Source organism: Chiloscyllium plagiosum, unplaced genomic scaffold, assembly GCF_037043375.1.
Source record: "Chiloscyllium plagiosum isolate Xiang-an unplaced genomic scaffold, Cpla_swu_hap1 HiC_scaffold_5, whole genome shotgun sequence".
Classification (NCBI taxonomy): domain Eukaryota; kingdom Metazoa; phylum Chordata; class Chondrichthyes; order Orectolobiformes; family Hemiscylliidae; genus Chiloscyllium; species Chiloscyllium plagiosum.
This window is the reverse complement of record NW_028270143.1, coordinates 48,374,588-48,398,257: the sequence shown is the minus strand read 5'-3', so window position 1 is coordinate 48,398,257 and position 23,670 is coordinate 48,374,588. Positions and strand designations below refer to the sequence as shown.

The window sequence follows — 23,670 nt, the reverse complement described above, 5'->3', positions numbered from 1 at the left end:
TACTAGAATTGATATTGTGTGATATCACTGTATTAACCGATCACCTCTTAGTAAATGCACCCTTAGGTAGTAAAAATAACAATATGATTGAATGTTACATCTAGGTCGAAAGGGAAAGATTGAGTTTAAGTCTAGCATTTTATATCTAAAAGGAGTGCAGTTGTGGGCATGAAATCTGTGCTAGCTAATGTGAACTGGCATATTAGGTGAAGGAATGTATCAACAGAGACACCGAGGCTGACATTTAAGGTGATATTTTAAAATACTCTAAATATATTCCAAATATAAAAAAATTCTTGATGACCAACCATCTGTGGTTAACTAAAGTAGTTTAGAAAGTGGGGCTTAAAAATGTGTTGCTGGAAAAGCACAGCAGGTCAGGCAGCATCCAAGGAGAAGGAGAATCGACGTTTCGGGCATAAGCCCTAGTTTAGAAAGTGTCAAATCTAAAGAAATACATAACTGCAAAGTTGTGTGGCTGGTCAGGATATAAACATCATCAGAGAATGACTAAAAGGTTACTCGCAAGTATTCCATCGCATTCCTGACTTATGCCTTGCAGTTGGTTGACAGGAGAAAGTGAGGACTGCAGATGCTGGAGATCAGAGCTGAAACATGTGTTGCTGGAAAATCGCAGCAGGTCAGGTAGCATCCAAGGAGCAGGAGAATCGACGTTTCGGCATAAGCCCTTCTTCCTGAAGTAGGGCTTATGCCCAAAACGTCGATTCTCCTGCTCCATGGATGTTGCTTGACCTGCTGCGCTTTTCCAGCAACACATTTTTCAGATGGTTGACAGGGTTTGTCATCTATTCTGCATTAGCAAAGATGAGAGCTCCACATCTGCAAATAATTCTGTGCCAAGTTAGTGTTGGATTCCTCCATATAGAATGTAGCTTTTGACAGTCTTCTCAGTTCACAAAAATCTAGATCAAAAACCTCATCTTCTACAGGAAAATAAAATTAGTGCATCCTTGCCCTTCAGTGGGCTGGCATCTTTTCTTTATTACTGGCTTCATGCCTAAGATAAGTATGATCCAATTTAGTAGGTATATATTTTTAAGCTCTAGGATTGTCTAGGACTTCCACCTCATTCATAACAGAAGTCACAATTGCCTTTGCATCCTGAAACTCAGCAAACCAAGCTCACCTCTTTTCCAACACTACTCTTGCTTTGACCAATTGACTTGTTGCAAACTGCTCATGCTTTGCATTTGCTTCTGAATATTTCTATTTTAAGTCTTGGCTTCTTTACCCTAAATGATTTAGTGTGTACTTTCTCACATACTCAACATTAAGTTCCCAATAATTAACTGGTATATTAAAAAAAAGTTTAGGGTTCAAATTCCACTCAATCCAAGGCGCACAATAGCATCTCTGAACAGGTTGTGAAACTATTAACCTACGTTGTCACATGGCTACCACTCTACGGAAGCAAAATGTTTCAGATTCTGGAAATCCAATATTAAATGAATGCTGAAAATGATCAACAGAACTTTTATAACCATCCCACACCCTAATTTCCTGAATTATTTATCGTATACAATTTAAACTAGGTCAGCAACCTTTATTCTGAACAAAAACAATGCGTAAACAGGAAACATATTCAGACAACAAAATCACTGAACCGGGTACAACACAAATACAGCTCATTAGGCACGTCCTGTACAAGACTGACTTTGCAGCTTCTCACTCTCCATTGCCTTGCCTTCAAAAAGACCAGCATTTCTCCACCTCGAAGGATTTACCTTTTGGAATGTATATAGACCACATGACTGAGCGTGATGACGACTGCCAGCAGTGAGCTCTGGGAGCTGTAGTTTTAGCTGGCAGGATAATGGAGGAGAAGAATGGGAACGTTTGAAGCCGACAGCAACCCCCGAGACAAAACCAAGACGCCTTATTTTGGGGGAACGCGGTGATGCTGGGGCGCGAGCCACCACCGATGTGGAACGCGGTGTCGGCCAGCGGCCTGCACAGGGTTCTCCCAGAATGCCGGCTCGTGCGGGGCTCCGCCCTCCCCGCTCCGTCCCAGCCTCACTGATGTCGTGGCGCTGTGAGGAAGGCTGGGACCAGAGTTCAACAAACAAGAGGGTCTCTATCCATTTCCTAATACCTGGAGTGACATCGTCATAGCAGTACCAAACTAAATCACACTGCTGGAAAAATGAGGCGTGCAGGCTTGGGTAAGATGAGACAGGCAAGCGTATTTTTTAAAAAAAAATTGCAGTGTTTGCAGGCGGTACACATTTTACGGAACACAGGTCCCAGGCCACCAGTTAACTTATGATAGCAGCGCTATTGATATATAATGCTCTGCTTAATCACTTGGAATATTTAATAGAATACGTTGGAGTTATAGACCCAAACCAAAGGGATGGGAGAGAGATGGATGGTGCAACTAGCTGGCTAGATCCAGATCTGAAAAGCCACCGTTCCAAATGGCATCCTTTGTGAAGGAACAGTTATATTTGTGGGCTGGTGAATGAGAAAGAATGGTACACAGGGAATTCAACGTATGATTTTTTAAATGCACTTAGAAACAGCCACACAACTAAACAATGCCATACATTACTTGATTTTAACCACTAGGATTGGAATGACGTTTGTAAATTGTAGAATAATGTCCCAAGGTGTTTACAATAATAAAAACAAAGGGTACTGAATCAAAGAAGATATTAAAAGGTGGCATTAAGTATGTTGGCTTTATGGATATTAAAGAAAAAGGGATAACATGGAGACACATAATTCTAGTGGGGCTGAGGGTGCTGAAAACACACTCAGTCTTTCACCAAGATTGGAACCAGCAAAAGGGTTCATTAGTGGAGGAATGAGTTTTGCAGTTTGAGGAGATGATGGAAATATATGTTTAAACAAAATATTGAGCATTTATCCATTTTGGCTATTGTTTGGGGCCATGAACCACTGTGAGCTTGTAAGGAATAGTGAAAGGTCATTGAGATTACAGGAAGGCATGTGTTGCATGTACAAGGCATAGATCATGCCAGTTCAGTATGAAGAGCATTAGAATAGCTTAGCCCAGAGGGGAAACAAATGTGATAAGTTTCAGTGATATTGCTGATAACCATCCTTAACCGCAACCACTGTTGCAAAGTTAGCATTAGGTGGACTCATCACTGGAGCAAATATAGATCTATGTTTGGTTCAGAGCTAAACAAGCTTCTGAATTTATGGTTAGTCTGCTTAGCTGAGACAGGATGATGAACTTTATGTTGGGGCCAATATTGGCTTCAGTCTTTATGTTAAATTGAAGGGGGTTGTCACTACTTTAAGATTATGTTGAAAAAGCAGTCCACACGATAAAGAGGTTCAGGAGCTGAAAGACAAAGTGGAGAGGTAAAGTGAGAAGTCAAGTTGCCCAGAAACTAGTTTTAATAGTTTAATTTGCTGTGCACAAAATTGGAAACATCACAATGACCCGATCACTGATATTACATGCTGAAAATAAAACAAATATGAAACTACTTAAACATTTCATTATTGTCAATTATGTAGAGTAATTTTAAATTCTTATTTATATTGCAAATATTTAAAATACAGAAAGTGATTTAATTGTTGGAATTGGAATTAGTTTTATTGTCACGTGTACTCAAATGAAAAGTTTACAATGTCCCCATTCACGGTGCCATCTTAGGTACAGGATACCTTGGTACAAAATCTTAGATGAAGAGCAGAAAAATAAAGAAATAAGTTAAAAGTTCAACATTACAGTTCTTGTCTGTATAAAGTAGTAAATAAGAAATGAAGTTCAATGTTTGGATTGTAGTCCTCCTTTAGCCATGGACTTGCAGTCACTCTATACTGGTTTTCCCTACCAAATATTCTAGAATTAATCACATTCAAGAACCCCATAATTTCTCCATATCTGTTCATCAGTATTAATTATCCAGAACTATTATAATGTAGAAGAATGGGCACTGCTATTATGAAGTGAGTGTGATTACCCTTGACACCAGGCATCTTGTGATTGAGTGTGGCTTTAAGGAACACCAGCAAAATTGAAATCAATGATAATTGGTAGGAGAGTTCTCCATTGGTTATATTCATACCGAGCACAAAGAAAGATATTTGTGGTTGTTGGAGACCAATTGCCTCAATTCCAGGAACTCATTTGTAGGAGTTGCTCAGATTGTGTTCCACATTCTGGCTAATAAAAGGTCAGAATCAAAAGGTGCAATTATCAGTGAACGTTTGACAACTTTTCTGGTACTGGATGCAGCAAGACTGGGGCAACATTCAAATTTGGACTGAAAAGTGACAGGGAACATTTTTGTAACACAAATATCACAGCATCTTGCAAGAGAGAACCTAACCATCTCCTCATGATTTCAATGGCATGACCATCACTGAATCTTCGCTATCAATATTCTGAGCTACCATTGACCGGAAACTGAACTGGATGTGTCATATAAATACTCTGGCTGCAAGAGTGGGTCAGAGGCTAGGAATACTGCATGACTAACTTGTCTCCTGATTCCCCAAATCCTACCCACTATTTACAAAGCAAATGGCAGGAGTGTGATGAATACTTTTGACTTGCCTGGAGTCTCCAACAATGCTCAAGAAGCTCAACACCATCCAGAACAAAGCAGCCCATTTCATTGGTATTCTCCCCTCACAATATATCATCTTAAACATTTAGTTTAAGATGTAGCAGCAGTGTGTGTCTCATACAAAATGCACTGCAGCAACTTGGCAGTGATGCTTCCAACTTATGATCTACACCACCGAGAAGAAAAGGTTAGCATGTGCATGGGCAAATTGCCAGTAGCAAGCTTTCCTTTAAGCCAGTGCCATCTTGATGAGCAGTGTGACAGCCAGTTTTCCACTTGCTGTGTTAAAAGTCTTGGAAATCTGTATCAGCACTGTTAATATACAGACAGTTCAAGAACTGCAATAGTTCATAAATGTGGCTTATTACCACCTTCATGAGGGCAGTTAATGGTGGGAAATCTGGCATTGTAATCAACACTTACACCTCAAGACCAATTTTTTAAAAAATTCCTACTGGAGCATAAAATTAACGTTCTTATTGCTGAAAAGCAAAAGAGACATGCCGTCTAAGTTTCTCATCTCACACTCAGCACGGCAGTTGTAGGAATAGCAGATCTCAAGAGGAATAATAAATTATAGTGCACGAGGAAAGGCTGTTGATTGATTGGTAAGCAGTTTCTGGTTGTGATTTGCCAATGGGGATGCACCAGGAAGCAGTAGTCCCCAGGGCTCTCTGTATGAATATATGTGGGTTCTGGGAAAGGAATGTGAACCTGTCTGCAAATCCCACTGATAATCTTAAATTGATTGTTCAGTAATTCTTTGCAATCTTGTGATTTTTGAGTAAGTACTCACCAGTCATGGAGTCGAGTTTTAGATGTGATTCTAGTGTTCTGCATTTGCAAGTATCGACTAATTGAGTATGGTCAGTACTTTGGCCTGTTGCAAACACTTGAAGGGATATGCTATTAAATATGATCTGCCAACCACTGGGATTTATGGCCTCTCTATCTGGAGTAGGCATCATATTGACACAAATGTATTTACTACATAAATCATTTATATGGTAGGTAGAATGTCTTTCTAACTTGATAGCAGCATCCTGTCAGTGAAGAATACCATTTATGTTCCTACTGCACATTAGCAGCATCAGACAGCTAGCTTCATCTGATGCTCAAAGTACTGAGACTCCTGACCTTTCCAGGGTAATTTGAGATGGAAAGGTACTTTTCAGTGTCAAACCTTCAGCCCATTTGTAAGTTTTCTCAGTATACAGTGAGCAATGATCTGATCAGGGTAACCAATATCTTGCAGGAGAGTTAGGAGGCATCCATTAGTGGGATTAAACTTGCATGGTGAACAAATGGCTTGGTCACTATTTATGAGGTTGTTAATAATGCCAACTTTACAGTGCATGCTTAGAAATAATTTTGTTAACTTACAAAGATAAATATCACTGTTCCATCTCCATGCAACTAATAGTTTTTCTCTGACCCACTATCAGGGGAAGGACCTCCTGCCTATGCTGGAAGTGGTTATAGTGTGTATGAAGAAGAAAATGATAAATTAACGGAGGGCCTTCGAGAAAAAGTGACTGCATTAAAAACTGTAAGTCACATGCTTGTAAACAATTATTTAATTTTCGAATGAACTTACAATAATATTGATATGGTGCATTTGTTTATTTTCATGTGAGATTATTACAAATTTCCTTGCATTAATTTTCTTGGGTACTGAAGGTGAATTAATGCAGAGTATCTATGAATAAATTCGGCTTTAGCTAATTGAACTTATTTATTTAACTATTAAAGAAAAAGACACATTTTGCCAAACTTTACATGCTACCCTCAACAGGACAATTCTCAAGAATAATAATCAATAAAAGGCTACACTTATACAATATGAGAGGGAAGTGCTGTTTGTTTTGGCAAGCAGACTCTGCTAGAGGCCATATAGAACGTTATAGTTGATAGTTAAAAATTATATGCTGGCTCTGTTTAGACTTAAAATCAAACAGGTATACTGGTGAGAGCATTGCCTAAGAATTGAACCAGTGAGCGGCTGTCAACTATTTGTTGAGTTGAAAGCACATGGAGTATGTGAACATGATCTTTCTGTCAGCAAAGAGCAGGCTGCTGAATATTAATATGTGTTGCTTCAAGTACACACAAGAGCACTGCATTGTGAGCCAGTTCTAAATTAGTTGTCAGTGTAATTCGTCACACTGTCTGAATTATCTAACAAATGTTGTCCAATTACAGGATCACAATGAATAATCCTATATGAATTTAATTGCACTTGTATAGTGTCAGGTATGTAAACTGTACATCTCAAAGACTGTCACATCAAATCTACCAGTTTATCCCTTAAGCCTTTCATGCTAACCAAGGTATTGACTGTACCCAACCAGATCATGCTTGAAAATCTTCCGACACTGCCCAACAATCAAATTATTCTGTGAATGGACAACATATTCTGGAATTGCAAAGAATTCACTGGCAACCAATTTTGGATTGTTATTTTGGCTTGCAGTTAGCTTCCAGCACAAACACGTGCACCCATATATATTAATATGCAGGGCTGTGTTCTGTGCACGCAGAAAGAACATGTACATGCACTGCCCTAGCTTCAACTTGCAAAAATAATGACAGTCATTTCCTGATTCATTCTTCAGGGCAAAACCATGACTATTTGGAGTCACCCTGCCTGGTTTGAAATCTAACAGAATGCAGCAGTTAACTGTCAGTCACCATTAACTGCTGCATTCGGTGTGGCCTCTACCAGTCAAGTCCGCTTATGAATCCATCAGCACTTCCATACACTTTAAATGTTTGTTTTCCCTTTATTGCTATTCTTGTGAATTGTACTGTTAAGTACAAGATGAAAAGTTTTGTCAAAACATGTCTCCTTTCCGCAATACTCAAGTTTTGTACTATTGAATAACTATTTGATAACAAATTGAAATGTAATAGTACTGAATAAACCCAGAGATATTATATTAAAATTGCTTATCTTAAATTTATATTCTTTGAGCAGGACAAGACTGTCCTTAATAGTAAACTGTACTTTGAACTGAGCATTCTGCAAAAAATGTGATTGGACCCCAATTATTATTATAACTTTGTTATAGTAATTTCTATCTTAGTGACAAAATATTAAAAATTAATCATAAATGATTTGCTGTTTCTATCAATGAAGTTAAGACAACAGAATGAGCTATGAATTGAGGGGGAATTAACACTTAGAAACATTTAGAAGAGTTCAGAGTATGTTTTGAGCTATTTGATTGTTTTGTTCAGTTGCTTTTGCTGGAGAACAGAGCTCTTTTACCCAAGCCAGATGCCAACCCCAACAATAGGATAAGATATGATGCTTATAACAACATTATCAACTTGAACACAACAAATTTAAGATTTTGCCATGAACTGTGAACTCAGGGATGTTTTCTTTCAGTGTCTTAACACAAGCTTATCATCAAGATAACATAGTAACCAATAAATCCAATAGGAAATTCAGAAGAAACATATTTATCCAAAGAGTACTGAGAACAAGAACTCTCTACCACAGCAAGTGATTGAAACAAATGTTATAGGTGCATTTCCAGGAAAGTTACTCAGGCATATGCATGACATGGTTACAATAGTGGATTTTTCTTTTGAAGAATCATTGGAGGAAGCTTGAACGTAACACAACATTCAGCATAATCTCGTTGAGTGAAATATACTGCTTCTGTGCCATGCATCCTGTGTAAAATGTCCTCTGCTATTATTTTCATTCTCTATTTCTTGTACTTGATGTAAATTTTCGGCAAGGATAATTGTGTAAAAATTGGTAATGAATTGTTCATAATTTTTAAAGAAAAATTAAGTGCACCCTTTGGTTTCAACTGTGTCATACTTTGTTTGTAAATTATGTTCAAATATTTTGTTAAAAATTACCAGAATTATAAATACATTTCTATATTGTGAAATTTAATTCAAATATTAAGGGATAATTGTCCAATTCTAACCACTTTTATGTTATATACTTTTCAATTTTCTTTTCCTATGCACCAGATTGAGAGGTGGCAATTGAATTAACATACGCAGAGGCAAAAGCCTAATTGAAGGGAAAGGAGAATAATTTGAACAGGCTTTTCTATCAAAAATGGTTCCATATATATGTGATATTTCACCAGAGTACACACTGTCCAAGTCTGTTTCCTCTCTGACCACCAGGATCAACTTCATGAGTTGACGAGGATATCTCTATTCACACTGTCATTTTGCAATATACAAATAAACTTCCATTAAATATGGTATTCAATTGAAATTTTATGATGAACTTGTCATAAAACAGAAAGTGCAGTTCAGTATTTGCTATTTGTTCCATTCCCCCCCCCCCCCCCCCCCATACAGCTTTCCATTGATATTGGAACTGAAGTGAAATACCACAATAAGCTCCTGGATGAAATGGTATGTATTGCACACCTTTTAAAAGTATCTTTAATTCTTCGATTTTGAATATTTCCTTTGTGGATGGGAGAAAGCTGTCCAAATGTATCCATTGGTTAACGCCCAAAATCAATTAACATTTTCTACCAAATTTCAGTTTGGCACAGCATAGAGTCATAGAGATATTCAGCACGGAAACAGACCCTTCAGTCCAACTTATCCATGCCGACCAGATATCCCAACCCAATCTAGTCTCACCTGCCAGCACCTGGCCCATATCCCTCAAAACACTTCCTGTTCGTATACCCATCCAGATGCCTTTTAAATGTTGCAGTTGTACCAGCCTCCAGCACTTCCTCTGGCAGCCCATTCCACACACGCACCACCCTCTGCGTGAAAAAGTTACCCCTTAGGTCTCTTTTATATCTTTCCCCTCTCACCCTAAACCTATGCCCTCTAGCTCTGGAAAAGACCTTGTCTATTTACCCTAACCATGCCCCTCATGATTTTATAAACCTCCGATGCTCCAGGGAAAACAGCGCTAGCCTATTCAACCTCTCCCTATAGCTCAAATCCTCCAACCCTGGCAACATCCTTGTAAATCTTTTCTGAAGCCTTTCAAGTTTCACAACATCTTTCCAATAGGAAGGAGACCAGAATTGCATGCAATATTCCAAAAGTGGGCTAACCAATGCCCTGTACAACCACAACATGACCTCCCAAATCCTGTATTCAGTATTCCGACCGATAAAGAAAAGCTTACCAAACACCTTCTTCACTATCTTATCTACCTGCGACTCTACTTTCAAGGAGTTATGAACCTGCACTCCAAGTTCTCTTTGTTCAGCAACACTCCTTAGGACCTTACCATTAAGTGTATAAGTCCTGCTAAGATCCGCTTTCCCAAAATGCAACACCTCACATTTATCTAAATTAAACTCAATCTGCCAGTCCTGAGCCCATTGGCTCATCTAATCAAGGTAACCTTCTTTGTTGTCTACTACACCTCCAATTTTGGTGTCATTTGCAAACTTACTAACTGAACCTCTTAAGCTCACATCCAAATCATTTGTATAAATGATGAAAAGAAGTGGACTCAGCACCGATCCTTGTGACACTCCACTGGTTACAGGCCTCCAATCTGAAAAACAACCCTCCACCACCACCCTCTGTCTTCTACCTTTAAGCCAGTTCTGTATCCAAATGGCTAGTTCTCACTATATTCCTTGAGATCTAACCTGCTAACAAGGAGGATTCCATTGGAAAGACAAGCATTTAATGGTTACTTGGATGTCTAGAATGCAGCAACACAAAGACTTGATTTATTACTTCAGTAAGCAATTGTGTTAGATGTCAGTTCTCAAAGAATTTTGTTGATATTCAACAAGGAATGCCACATCGTGGTCATCCTGTCAATGACAACAATTGATGACACACTTTTACAGGTGAAGATTCACCAGTCACTGTTATTTAAACTAAAAATGTGAAAATAGATGTGCAAGTTGTCAAGTGCGACTCTAGTAAGTAAATCTAGAAAAAAGAAGCTAAGGCCATGTGAACCAATCATAATTCTTTTGTAAATTGAATAACTCTGACAGATGGAAAAGTATAGAGACAAAACAAAATGCATTGTATTAACTGAAAATGGATTGTTTGTGTAGAAATTTAATCAAAACTGCTAGTGTTAAAATTTATAGCTGTTTTGAAAAAAAATGTTTTAAGGTTGGAAGACAGGTGTTGAAACAGACGTATTGATAGACTCCGTCAAGCACTTGGTCAACACTTGAAAGATATTAGTTTTCTCTACATTTTTACTTTTTAAAATTATTGAAAATATATCACTTTCTTTCACATTAAGATGCTGCAGTGCATTATAATACTAAAGCATCTAACGACCCTGTGTTAAAAATACTTAGTCTAATGCATTACAGCATTGTTAAGGTTCAATTGGTTATTTACCTGTGTGTTTATACACTGTTTTCACAGGATACGGGATTTGAATCTACAGGTGGACTATTGGGAGCAACCATGGGTAGACTCAAACACTTATCCCGTGGAAGCCAAACAAAACTGTTATGCTACATGATGCTGTTTGCCTTTTTTGTATTCTTTGTACTTTATTGGGTTATTAAGTTGAGGTGAAATAAATTTGTGCCACTCCAGTTTTTGGATCTAATTCATTTCTTGCAACTAACTAACTCTTTTATGGAATAATTCAGGTCTGATTAATCTTCAAATATTTACACATTCATACCAGAGACTATAATTTTATAATCTCTGACATTCTCTCTATGGTTGCTAGTAACTGAAATGTTCATGTTTATGGAAAAATAATCAGCAATGGTATGACTTTGAAATTTGAAATTAATTTTATTTTCCTGTAACAAGTGAACTGCATAATGGTATTGCCAAGAGATTGTAAAATTGGTGAGCAGTTAAATTTAAAAAGACATATCTTCAAAATAATTGATAAACAGTAAACAAGACTGTTCATTTTCCAAATTACAGACTTGGACTTAAACATTTTATAATGGTGCTCCAGGCTGGTACATTATAATACTGTGCAACAGAGTAGTAACAGCCATTTCTATAATACAATATTACCTTTGTCAAAATCAGGCCAAGATGTTCTAAAATTGGAAGATTATTGGTGGGGTCGTGGATGATATGGAAGCCTATTAAAGCTAAATCATCCTTTGATATCTTGCTTGCATCTCACTTGCCAATTACACAAATAAGTAGAACTGCATAGAATGTGCTTAGAAATTAACAGTCATTCCATTAATTTATTTAAAGTTTACATATCAATTTTGATATTTTGTTTCTTTCTCCTCATCCTGTGAGACTTTCTAAACTTGTTTTGGTGCAACTTTCAAATCTCTCTTCTGGATCTTTCTTTTCCTCAAACTAGAAAGTAATGTTCAGTCAGAATTCCCCATCAGGTTGCTTTCATGCATTCTCGAGACAGTGCAGCAACAATAGAGTTGCTTCCTCTTTTTATGATCCGCAGTTTACGTAGTGCATGCTGTGTCAGCTTTCTGCCATAAATTTTGTATATATAATAAAATTCTTCAAAGGAGAATTATTGTAAGTAAGTAGAGCTTTTTTTGATTTCTAAGATGATGTGTATTTTAAGGGATTTTTCATGATTCATGCCATTTTTATTTCTACTGCCTTTTTATTTACTAATTATAAAACATTTTGGTAAATGTTGAATTTTAACAATTTACGTGTAATAGTTCTGAGAATTTCCTGCTGTTATTTATTGGTTGATAAAAAGCAACTGTGAAACTTCAAAGAGTACACTTTTAAGTGGGAGACATTTAACCGAAGCAATGCTTGACTTCCAGTCTTGTTGATGTGCATCATTTTCAAACTCATGTCTGAAGTGCTCACACCTTTTGTGACTATGAGATGGATCTAATCTATTGTAATTCAGATTCTCAGAAACTCCAACAACTCATACAAAGTTGGGATAACATGTAAGGTAACTATTTCTTTTAGAGGTTTTATCCCAACTGTAGTGGATTTTTTTTGGGTTACTGTGCAATTTTCTTTTGAAAGAAATAAGTTCTTAACAATCACTTTGAAAATCTTTAGTGTAACACAAGTGCAGGAATTATTTATGAGGTTAATTTCAGTGATGGTGTCTGGCTTTTTATTGCTGCTCTGGTACTTGTAAAGATATTGTTTATGAGTATTGTCCATAACACAAGCAGGCAGTAATTCAAAATTAATTGGCAGTTTCATTTGGAGATTACTGATGAAATAGGACGGCCTTTTGTTCAAACCATTATTTTGGAATTTTTCATGAATGTTGATGTTTAAAATTCTGGTCCATGATAGCAGTTTAAAAAGGTTTTATTCAAATGATGCAATTGTTATCTGTAATTAAAAAAATACAAATCAAAGTACTTCTTCCAAATTAATTAAAACTGATCTTTTTAAACTTGTCAAATAGCATGTTTCCTTCTTATTTTAATATTTTACATGGAACATAAAACAATGAAAAATAGAAACTTCAGTATAAATTGTTCATATGTTTTGCATAGTTGATTTAGATATAAACCTGTAACTACTCAATAGTGAGCCATTGTAGGGAGGGGAATGGATCATTTTAGCCATACCTCAACTAAGTATGTTTTTGGAAACTCTGATTATTTTTTTATTTCTGTTTCCTTTGTAAAGTATTCAAATCATCTGTGCCTGCTTTAACACTTCTTGAAATCATAACATCTTTTTAATGTCATGAAACATCTCAAGATGATTTGCACAAATGAATGACCACTCAGCAGAAGCTGAAGGACAAGTTAGGGAAATAATTGTAGGTACAATTAAAGAAGAATATTGGTGGCTTTTGCAGAGGAAAAGAGATGCATAAAGATAGAGGCAGTATGAGTCAGAATTCTTGACGATGGTACCGCGTTAGGGGAAGAATAAAGAACAGTTCAGTACAATTCCAAATAATTAATGGTGGAATTAAATACTGTGTTAGTGAAAGACTGACATTTGGATGACAAAGTAGTTTCAATGGCAGACATCATTTCTAATCAAAATTTTAACAGACGTAGACAATTTGATCTAAAATTAACTATAAAATGCGGGAGACAATGCTTCTCTTCTTACAAAGAGAAAGAGGTGAAACTCTACGTTTAAAAAATACTTATATGTTCCATTGTTACCGACTGGTAGACATATCATTGGCTATTAATAACATAAATATGGCAACATTTGAAGGTTGTGTTTTCTCAGAAACAAGCTAACATTATCCTTACTTCTGGTGTTATTCATTTGTTACATCGCCAACAATTGGAGCAGTTCTGATTAATGATGACTTGTACTGAATATTAAATAATTTTGCCGATACTAAGGAGAAACACAAGTGTGTAAATCACTCCCCTAAAGTGATTGCCAGAGAATATTGTCTAATTATAAACTAAAGAAAATTATTAGGAGTTTTTTTTGTAATGTCAAGGTGGTGACAAATTGATTTAAAACAGTATACTCAATTGTTAAGAAACTTATTATTGCTTGATAATTCAATGTAAACAAAACTGTAATCATAACACGAGAATGATGCACATGTTCTAAATCTTTCTTTTGCTGTTTAATCAGTTTTACAACTGGGTCGGTTTGTTTCAAAAATCCTAAGTTTTTATTCCTTGCTACTGTAAACAAACATTAAAATGAAAGCTAGGAGTTAATTACCATGCTAATGAAGTTTTTTTTTAATTGAAAATATTTTTTATACTTCCTAAGTTCATTAAAATAGCTACTTTGGCATTCACTTGTACAAAATATTGACACAGTGGCAGAGATACTTGATTAATCTGTACGTGTGCCTTACAATAAAGTACATGTAAACTTTATTCAGTACTTAAAAATAGATTGAGTGCTGGACATTTCAGTTCTTAGGCTCTGCCACTTTTGGGGAGTTTCATGGCAAGTGTCCCATCACAATTTGCAACTTTGCTCATGTTATCTTCTGCTCCTCACTTCATTAATTATGTGTTCTTCTGAAGAGGTCATGCAGAAGGAGAGGTGAAATTCCCTGTGCTGCCAGCACCTTTTCTTACGCAAACGACTGGCACCGCATTTAAAGCTCAGTTGCATGTCACTTCACATGTTTGAAGCCAAGAACTATCTTGCGCACTGTCCTCTTAGGAAACTAAAATATCACAGAAAAATATTCTGTCACTCCATTTTCCAGCTAGGAACCTCGAAGTCTTGATAGGCAGGGTGGTCAAGAGGATAGCCATCCTCTATCCAGCTGACCACCAGAGACAGCCAAAGCACCAAATAAAACCAGCCTCGGCATAGAGACCAGCCAGGGTTAATGCTATGTCCAGGATCAGGTGAATGCTTAGCAGTGTTCAGAAAAAGATCAATGCTCTTCCATGCGCTGTAAGGGCATGTGTCACCATCTTCTCTCTGCTATATTACACTTGCTCCACTGTTCCAATGAATACAAAGTGCTCAAACTCTCCTGAACTACCAATCTCTAATGCATAAGGCATTTCCACTCAAGATCTCTGACCCATCTCATCCTCCACAACTATTGATCCTGCCTATCACTGGCATAAAAGCTGTGTAATCCACAGAGGCAGGCAGTCTCCCAAGTAAGTGCAAAGTGAGTGTGTGCTAAGAAACAAAGGCAAAAGCCATAGGTTGCATCTTGTGTAGATGCACGTATTGGCTCTGTTTCGATCTACAAAATGACCTGGCAGGAAGGATGCAAGTCCAAAGCTATCCCTGAGCTCTAAAGTGAAGTCCTAAAGGGCTGGTTTGGTTGTGGATTGGTCTAAAACCAGACATGATAATATGTTGGGGCAGGTGATTTGTCAATTCTGACTTCAGAGGTACATAGGACATTATTATCCATAAAACATTCGAGGACATGGTGAAGCGACATTAAAATGGAGGCCCAGCAAAGCAAACGACGGGGTAACTTATCTGCAAAATTCTGCTCCCATCATTGAAAACTTTAGGGGAAAATCAGAATTTCTTTTCTCAATGTGAAGACTTTATTTTCATTCTAACTATTTGCCTATGTTTTGCACCATTGTCCACATTGCTAAAGATCTTTGAAACACCAGCCTAGAAATTCAATTACAGTGCACACCATTTTTGAAACATGAAATTACTGACTTAGGATTGAAAATTTCATGTGTGCCCACCTACTAACTGAGATGCACTACAGCCATCCATGGCATGGCCCAGGTGTAAAATAAAATAGGAATGTATGTTGTTTGGAGAACATTTAGATGAATTTGAGCTATCTCACCACAAGGCTCCCAATGCATTGGAGAATGAATTGACAAATTACTTCTTACTAATCATTGCAGATGTGAATTAATTGCACTCTTGCCTTGATAATACTGTTCAGGTTAGTAAACCTCATCTCTACTTTCTACCTTACCTTACTTTCTGTCTCCTAAGGGGACATGACTGCTGTCTTGGGTGATTCCTTCATCATGAGTTCCGAACTGAAAATTTGTGGGGCCCATCTGTAGCTCTTCCTGCCATGGGCCATCTTGTTTCTGTTCGTTATAATGCACCTGCTCTAATACAGTATTAGTAATTCTGGATTTTTTTTCTTCCCCTTTACAAAGAGGCAGCAAGTCATTAAAAAGCACTGGTAATGTTAGCTGTACAACTGATTCATACTGAGCTGCCAACACAGAATGATCATGGTCTCATGCAAACACGCACATTCAAGTGCATGCCGTACCATGCATCAAGTCAAAAGGAAAATATCCAATGTAGCAAAGGTTAATGGTAAATCAGAGGATTGTGAAAGTTACAAAAGCCAACAAAAAAAATGGAAAATATAAACTTTGAGGATAAATGTTAAAGTAATACCAAGATGGACAGTAAGAGCTTGTTTAAATATATAAAAGTTGAAGAGAGAGGCCAAAGTAAAGAAAACAAAGCTGGGGAAATAAACTGAGAAGCTAGGAAATGACAGAAGAGTTCAATAAATACATGGCATCAGTCTTCACAGGAGAAGACACTAATAGTATTCCAGAATTACTAAATAATAAAGTTGCAAACAGAGGACAGGAAATAAGTACAATAATTATCACGAGAGAAAAATGCGATGAGTTAACTAATGGGGCTAAAAACCGATAAGACTCCTGGACCTGGTGGGATGCATTCTGGGGTATTAAAGGAAATCACTACAGTGATAGTAAATACACTGATAGTAATCTTCCAAGTATCCTAAAATTCTGGAAAAATCCAGAGGTTTGGCAAACTGCCTTAATTTAAAAAGGGGAGAAATAAAACTGTAGCTCTATCTTTTATTGGGAAAATGTTTAAACCAGTTACAAAGGATGTAATAGCACAGCATTTGGAATTACATAATATGATAAAGCACAGACAGCATGGTTTCATGAAGGGAAAATCCTGCCTGACAAATATGTTAGTTTTTTGAGGAGGTTTAAAAAAAAAGAATAGATAAAAGGGGAGCAGTAGATGTCATATCTTTGGATTTTCAAAAGGTGCTTGATAAGGTATCACATATTAGTCTACTTAATAAGAACCTGTAGTGTTGAAAGTAGTAGCATAGATAGGGGATTGATTACATAATAAAAGACCGAGAGTTGAGATAAAGGGGAATTTTCAGGATGGTATCCAATAGAATGTCACAGATGTCAGTCACGGAGCCACAATTAATGACTTGGATGAGGAAAGTGTATGTACCACAGCCAGATTTGCTAATGACTCAAAAAATAGCTGGGAAAGACTCTGTAGGGAAACCTAGAAAGGTTAAGTGAGGAGACAAAACCTTGAAAGTGGAATATAATATGAGAAAATGTGAGCTTATACACAGTGGCAGGATGAATAGAGGAACTGAATACTTTAAATGGAGAAACACTGCAGAAGACTACAGTACGGAGGAATTTGGGAATCATCAGGTGAAAATCTCAAAAAGCTAGCGTACAATTCAATAGGAAGACATGAAATGCTGGCTTTCATTTCAAAGGAATGGACAAGAAAAAATGGGGAGGTCTTGCTAAAACAGTAAAAGGCACTAGTCAAATCATAGCTCGAATATTGAGAGCAGCTTTGGACTCCTTATGTAAGAAAAGATATACTGGCATTAGAGGCAATCCAGAGAATTAGATTAGATTACTTACAGTGTGAAAGCAGGCCCTTCGGCCCAACAAGTCCACACCGACCCGCCGAAGCACAACCCACCCAGACCCATTTCCCTCTTAACCTAACACTACGGGCAATTTAGCATGGCCAATTCACCTAACCTGCACATTTTTGGACTGTGGGAGGAAACCGGAGCACCCGGAAGAAACCCACACAGACACGGGGAGAATGTGCAAACTCCACACAGTCGCCTGAGGTGTGAATTGAACCCAGATTTCTGGCGCTGTGAGGCAGCAGTGCTAACCACTGTGCCGCCCATTGTTCACAAAGTTAATCCCCAGTATGGACAGACTGTTGTAGAAAGAGATTGTGTAGGTTGGCCTTGTTTAGGCCAAAGGAGTTTAAAACAATGAGAGGTGACATTACTGAAACATACAAGATGCTTAGAGGATTGAAGATATTGCATTATATTTGTGCAGTTACTAAAGTTGCATTTGTTTACTGTTCTTAATCTTTCCTTATTAGGGTTTTTCAAACATCACTAAAATTTACAAAGAATTGGAAGATATTTTACCTTAAGTATGGTATTTGTCATTCATTGAACCTAATTCATTAGCAAACATATAGGGTAGACTTTGTATCATTTGTTGCCTAATTGGAATGCTCTTATTGGGATTATGTCCTTGAAGCTATCACTCTTTTACAAAAACACATTTTCAACAAGGACACCCTTGTGCAAGATTATGTGACTGCCACGTTTCTTCTTCTGCTTTTTTCAGCATTCTGCATTTCTGAAGGTTAGAAAATTTGTTAAGCCACTCAGAAAAGGGTTTTATTTATGAATTTTTGTGTAAATTTTTCTTATCACAGGTCATGTTTGGTAAATCAGTTGACAGTCTTAGTTGTGGTCATTATGCCCTGTGACTGAGGTACAGCTGTTTGATTTTAGTCAGCAAGTTTCCAGATAAATATGAGACAATCATTTCAGCAAATGTGGACACTACTTTCTCTGTTTCTTTAAATCACTGGGAAGGGATGCAGCTGAAAGTCATCTAAGGCTGAAAAGCTTCTCGATTGAACAATTACTTTCAAAACAGATTTTTATTTTGAACAATCTCTTTCTCCCCATCATGTTAATTTCCAGATGAATTTTATCTTTTATTTGTAGCTTGGCCAGAACAGTAAAAAAAATTGTGCAGCTCATGCCTCAAAGGACTTTTGTTTCTATTTTGTTTAAGTGTTTTTGGGAAATGTATGATTCTCTTCAAAAACGTTTTATTTTGTTTATTGTAAATCTTTTACATTCATGGATATGGCAAATGTTTCTTATATGCTACAATCAGACATATCAGTGAATAACTATAAAGTTCCAGTTACAATTGAACTACATATTCAAATTTAAACAAGCAGGTGCTGGTTAATATAAACTGTTAGGTTCCATGTTAGTGCCAATGGTCAAGTTATGCAATTAGATATAGACTTTTGAAATATATTGGAGGATATTAGCATAAAAATGTTTCTGTTCATTGAAATTAACGGGCACTTGGAAGTGCAGTACGTAGCAGCAGAAGTAGACCATTTGTGCATTTACATCCATCCCCATATTCAGTAAGATCTTGGCTAATCTGATTGTGGACTCTGCTTCACTTTCCTGTCTGCCACCCCTTCACAATTTCTGTCAGTCAAGGCATGGCAAGTTTGTCATTTGGAAATCCAAATATTCTTGCATTTTAGTCATTAAAATGTGTGCGAGAGAAATTGTGCCTCACAAGCATGATTGAGTTTTTTGAGGAGGTAACCAAAAAGATTGATGAGGGCAGAGTGGTAGACATTTACATGGACTTTAGTAAAGCCTTTGACAAGGTTCTGCATTGTAGACTAATTAGTAAAGTTAGATCACATGAGATTCAGGGTGAACTTGTCATTTGGATACAAAGTTGGCTTGACTGCAGAAAACAGAGGGTGGTGGAGGGTTGTTTTTTTGGACTGCAGGTCGGTGACCAGCAGTGTTCCACGGAGATAGGCAATGGGCCCACTTTTGTTTGTCATTTATATAAACGATTTAGATAAAAATTTAGGAGACTTGGTAGTAAGCTTGCAGATGATGCCAAAATTGGTGATAAAGTGGACAGTGAAGAAGGTTATCTAAGATTACAAAGGGATCTTGATCAATTGGGTCAATAGGCTGAGGAGTGGCAGATGGAGTTTAATTTGGATAAATGAGAGGTACTGCATTTTGATAAAACAAACAGGTAGACAGGATGGTTAAGAAAGTATTTAACATGCTTGCCTTTATTACTCAGACCTTTGAGTATAGGAGTTGGGATGTCATGCTGAGATTGTACAGGACGTTGATGAGGCCTGTTCTGGAGTAGTGTACAGTTCTGGTTGCCCAGCTATAGGAAGAGTATGATTGGGGAGGGTGCAAAAAAGATTTACCAGGATGTTGCTGAGAAAGGCAGGTTTAGGTTAGGCTGCGTAGGCTGGCACCTTTTCCACCAGAGTGTGGGAGGTTGAGGGGTGACCTTACAGAAGTTTATAAAATCATGATCTCTCTCTCCTGCACTGACCTCACCATGTGCTTCCTTTGTCTGTTCTTCTCCCTTTTAAAAGTGCTGCTGGTTTGACTTTTTTTCCAAAGCTCCAAAACAATGCAACAGCATATAAAACAGTAATTGCTGCTCCTGGAATTCGAGGAAATCACCTCCAACACCTAAAATACCTCAAAAAAGGAGCAGCTGTTATAGCCAGAAATTTTTCCCGTCCTCCATCTTGGATTACCCAGAATTACCTGAATTAAGGAGAATCCAAAGGTTTTTACAAATACATTAAGGACAAAGGGTAACTAGGGAGAGAATAGGGCCCCTCAAAGATCAGCAAGGCGGCCTTTGTGTGGAGCCGCAGAAAATGGGGGAGATACTAAATGAGTATTTTGCATCAGTATTTACTGTGGAAAAGGACATGGAAAATATAGAATGTAGGGAAATAGATGGTGACATCTTGAAAAATGTCCATATTACAGAGGAGGAAGTGCTGGATGTCTTGAAGCGCAAAAATGTTGATAAATCCCCAGGACCTGCTCAGGTGTACCCTAGAACTCTGTGGGAAGTGTTTGCTGAGATTTATTTTTGGATTAGATTACTTACAGTGTGGAAACAGACCCTTCGGCCCAACAAGTCCACACCGACCTCTGAAGGGCAACCCACCCAGACCCATTCCCCTACATTTGCCCCTTCACCTAACACTACAGGCAATTTAGCATGGCCAATTCACCTAACCTGCACATTTTTGGACTGTGAGGGGGAACCAGAGCACCCGGAGGAAACCCACGCAGACATGGGGAGAATGTACAAACTCCACAGACAGTTGCCTGAGGCGGGAATTGAACCCGGGTCTCTGGCACTGTGAGGCAGCAGTACTAACCACTGTGCCGCCTATATTTATATAATCGATAGTCACAGGTGAGGTGCCGGAAGACTGGAGATTGGCTAACCTGGTGCCACTGTTTAAGAAGGGTGGTAAGGACAAGCCAGGGTACTATAGACCAGTGAGCCTGACATCGGTGGTGGGCAAGTTGTTGGAGGGAATCCTGAGGGACAGGATGTACATGTATTTCGAAAGGCAAGGATTGATTAGGGATAGTCAACATGGTTTTGTGCATGGGAAATCATGTCTCACAAACTTGATTGAGTTTTTTGAAGAAGTAACAAAGAGGATTGATGAGGGGCAGAGCAGTAGATGTGATCTATATGGACTTCAGTAAAGCGTTCGACAAGGTTCCCCATGGGAGACTGGTGAGCAAAGTTAAATCTCACGGAATACAGAGAGAACTAGCCATTTGGATACAGAACTGGCTCAAAGGTAGAAGACAGAGGTGGTGGTGGAGGGTTGTTTTCAGGTTGGAGGCCTGTGACCAGTGAAGTGCCACAAGGATCGGTGCTGGGCCCTCTACTTTTCATCATTTTTATAAATGATTTGGATGCGAGCATAAGAGGTACAGTTAGTAAGTTTGCAGATGACACCAAAATTGGAGGTGTTGTGGACTTCGAAGAAGGTTACCTCAGATTACAACAGGATCTTGATCAGATGGGCCAATGGGCTGAGAAGTGGCAGATTGAGTTTAATTCAGATAAATGTGAAGTGCTGCATTTTGGGAAAGCAAATCTTAGCGGGACTTATACACTTAATGGTAAAGTCCTAGCGAGTGTCGTGAACAAAGAGACCTTGGAGTGCAGGTTCATAGCTGCTTGAAAGTGGAGTCGCAGGTAGATAGGATAGTGAAGAAGGCATTTGGTATATTTTCCTTTATCAATCAGAGTATTGAGTACAGGAGTTGGGAGGTCATGTTGCAGCTGTACAGGACATTGTTTAGGCCACTGTTGGAAGGACATACTGGCACTGGAGCGTGTCCAGCGGAGATTCACACAGATGATCCCTGGAATGGTAGGTCTAACATATGAGGAACGGCTGAGGATCCTGGGATTGTATTCATTGGAGTTTAGAAGATTAAGGGGAGATCTAATAGAAACTTACAAGATAATACATGGCTTGGAGAGGGTGGACGCTAGGAAATTGTTTCCATTAGGCGAGGAGACTAGGACCCGTGGAAACAGCCTTAGAATTAGAGGGGGTAAATTCAGAACAGAAATGCGGAGACATTTCTTCAGCCAGAGAATGGTGGGCCTGTGGAATTCATTGCCGCAGAGTGCAGTGGAGGCTGGGGCGCTAAATGTCTTCAAGGCAGAAATTGATAAATGTTTGATGTCACAAGGAATTAAGGGCTACGGGGAGAATGCGGGTAAGTGGAGTTGAAATGCCCATCAGCCATGATTAAATGGCGGAGTGGACTAGATGGGCCGAATGGCCTTACTTCCGCTCCTATGTCTTATGATCTTATGGAATATTGCATGCAATTCTGGTCTCCTTCCTATCGGAAGGATGTTGTGAAACTTGAAAGGGTTCAGAAAAGATTTACAAGGATGCTGCCCAAGTTGGAGGATTTGAGCTATAGGGAGAGGCTGAACAGGCTGGGGTTGTTTTCCCTGGAGCGTCGGAGGCTGAGGGAAAACAGCCCCAGCCTGTATAGAGGTTTACAAAATTATGAGGGGCATAGATAGGATAAATAGACAAAGTCTTTTCCCTGGGATTGGGGAGTCCAGAACTAGAGGGCATAGGTTTAGTGTGAGAGGGGAAAGATATAAAAGAGACCTAAGGGGCAACCTTTTCATGCAGCAGGTGGTACGTGTATGGAATGAGCTGCCAGAGGAAGTGGTGGAGGCTGGTACAATTGCAACCTTTAAAAGGCATCTGGATGGGTATAAGAGTAGGAAGGGTTTGGAGGGATATGGGCCGGGTCCTGGCAGGTGGGACTAGATTGGGTTGGGATAATTGGTTGACATGGACGGTGTGAACCGAAGAGTCTGTTTCCGTGCTGTACATCTTTATGACTCTACGACTCTATGAGGGGCATAGATAAGATGAATAGCAAGCTTCATTTCCCTAAGAGATCAAAACTAGGGGGCATATTTTTAAGGTGAGAGGAAAAGGTTTACAAAGAACATGAGAGGCAACTTTTTTATACAGAGAGTGATTCTTGTGAGGACTGAACTGCCAGAGGAAGTGATGGATGCAGATACAGTTACAACATTTAAAAGACATTTCAATAAGTACATGAATAGGAAATGTTTGGAGTGTTTGGTTTGGAAACATGGCATGGACTACTTAGACTGACGATTCTGTTTCCATACTGTATGATTCCAAGACAATATTATTTGAAAATAGCCAATACGTGACACATGCTCAGGCTGACAAGTGGCAAGCAACAAGTGCCAGCCAATGACCATCTCAAACAAGAGAGAATTTAACTATCACCCCTTGACATTCAGTGGAGTTACCATCACTGCCCCCACGGTCTTGAAGGTTACCATTGATCAGAAACTGAACTGGATTCACCACACTAATACAGTGGCTACAAGCAAGTCCAGAGGCTCAGAATCCTGCAGCAAGTGTTTCACCTCCTGACTCCCAAAAACCTGTCCATGTTCTATAAGACACAAATCAGGAGTGTGATGGAGTACTACCCAATTACCTGAATGAGAGTAGCTTCAACAATATTCAACAG

The 23,670-nt window shown here is 38.4% G+C and overlaps 1 protein-coding gene across 1 annotated transcript; it reads left to right on the top strand.

Moving 5' to 3' along the window:
* Window positions 1–1,816: 1,816 nt before the first annotated feature.
* bet1 (Bet1 golgi vesicular membrane trafficking protein) lies at window positions 1,817–12,903 on the top strand. The gene is made up of 4 exons (XM_043689938.2): window positions 1,817–2,183; window positions 6,017–6,120; window positions 8,910–8,966; window positions 10,932–12,903. The coding sequence occupies exons 1-4, from the start codon at window positions 2,165–2,167 to the stop codon at window positions 11,085–11,087; spliced, it is 336 nt and encodes a 111-aa protein (XP_043545873.1). The 5' UTR covers window positions 1,817–2,164; the 3' UTR covers window positions 11,088–12,903.
* The last annotated feature ends 10,767 nt before the right edge of the window (window positions 12,904–23,670 follow it).

Coding starts and splice junctions, on each gene's coding strand:
- bet1 (XM_043689938.2), top strand. Junction 6,121..8,909: donor AAGTGACTGCATTAAAAACT/GTAAGTCACATG, acceptor CCCCCCATACAG/CTTTCCATTGATATTGGAAC. Junction 8,967..10,931: donor ATAAGCTCCTGGATGAAATG/GTATGTATTGCA, acceptor CTGTTTTCACAG/GATACGGGATTTGAATCTAC.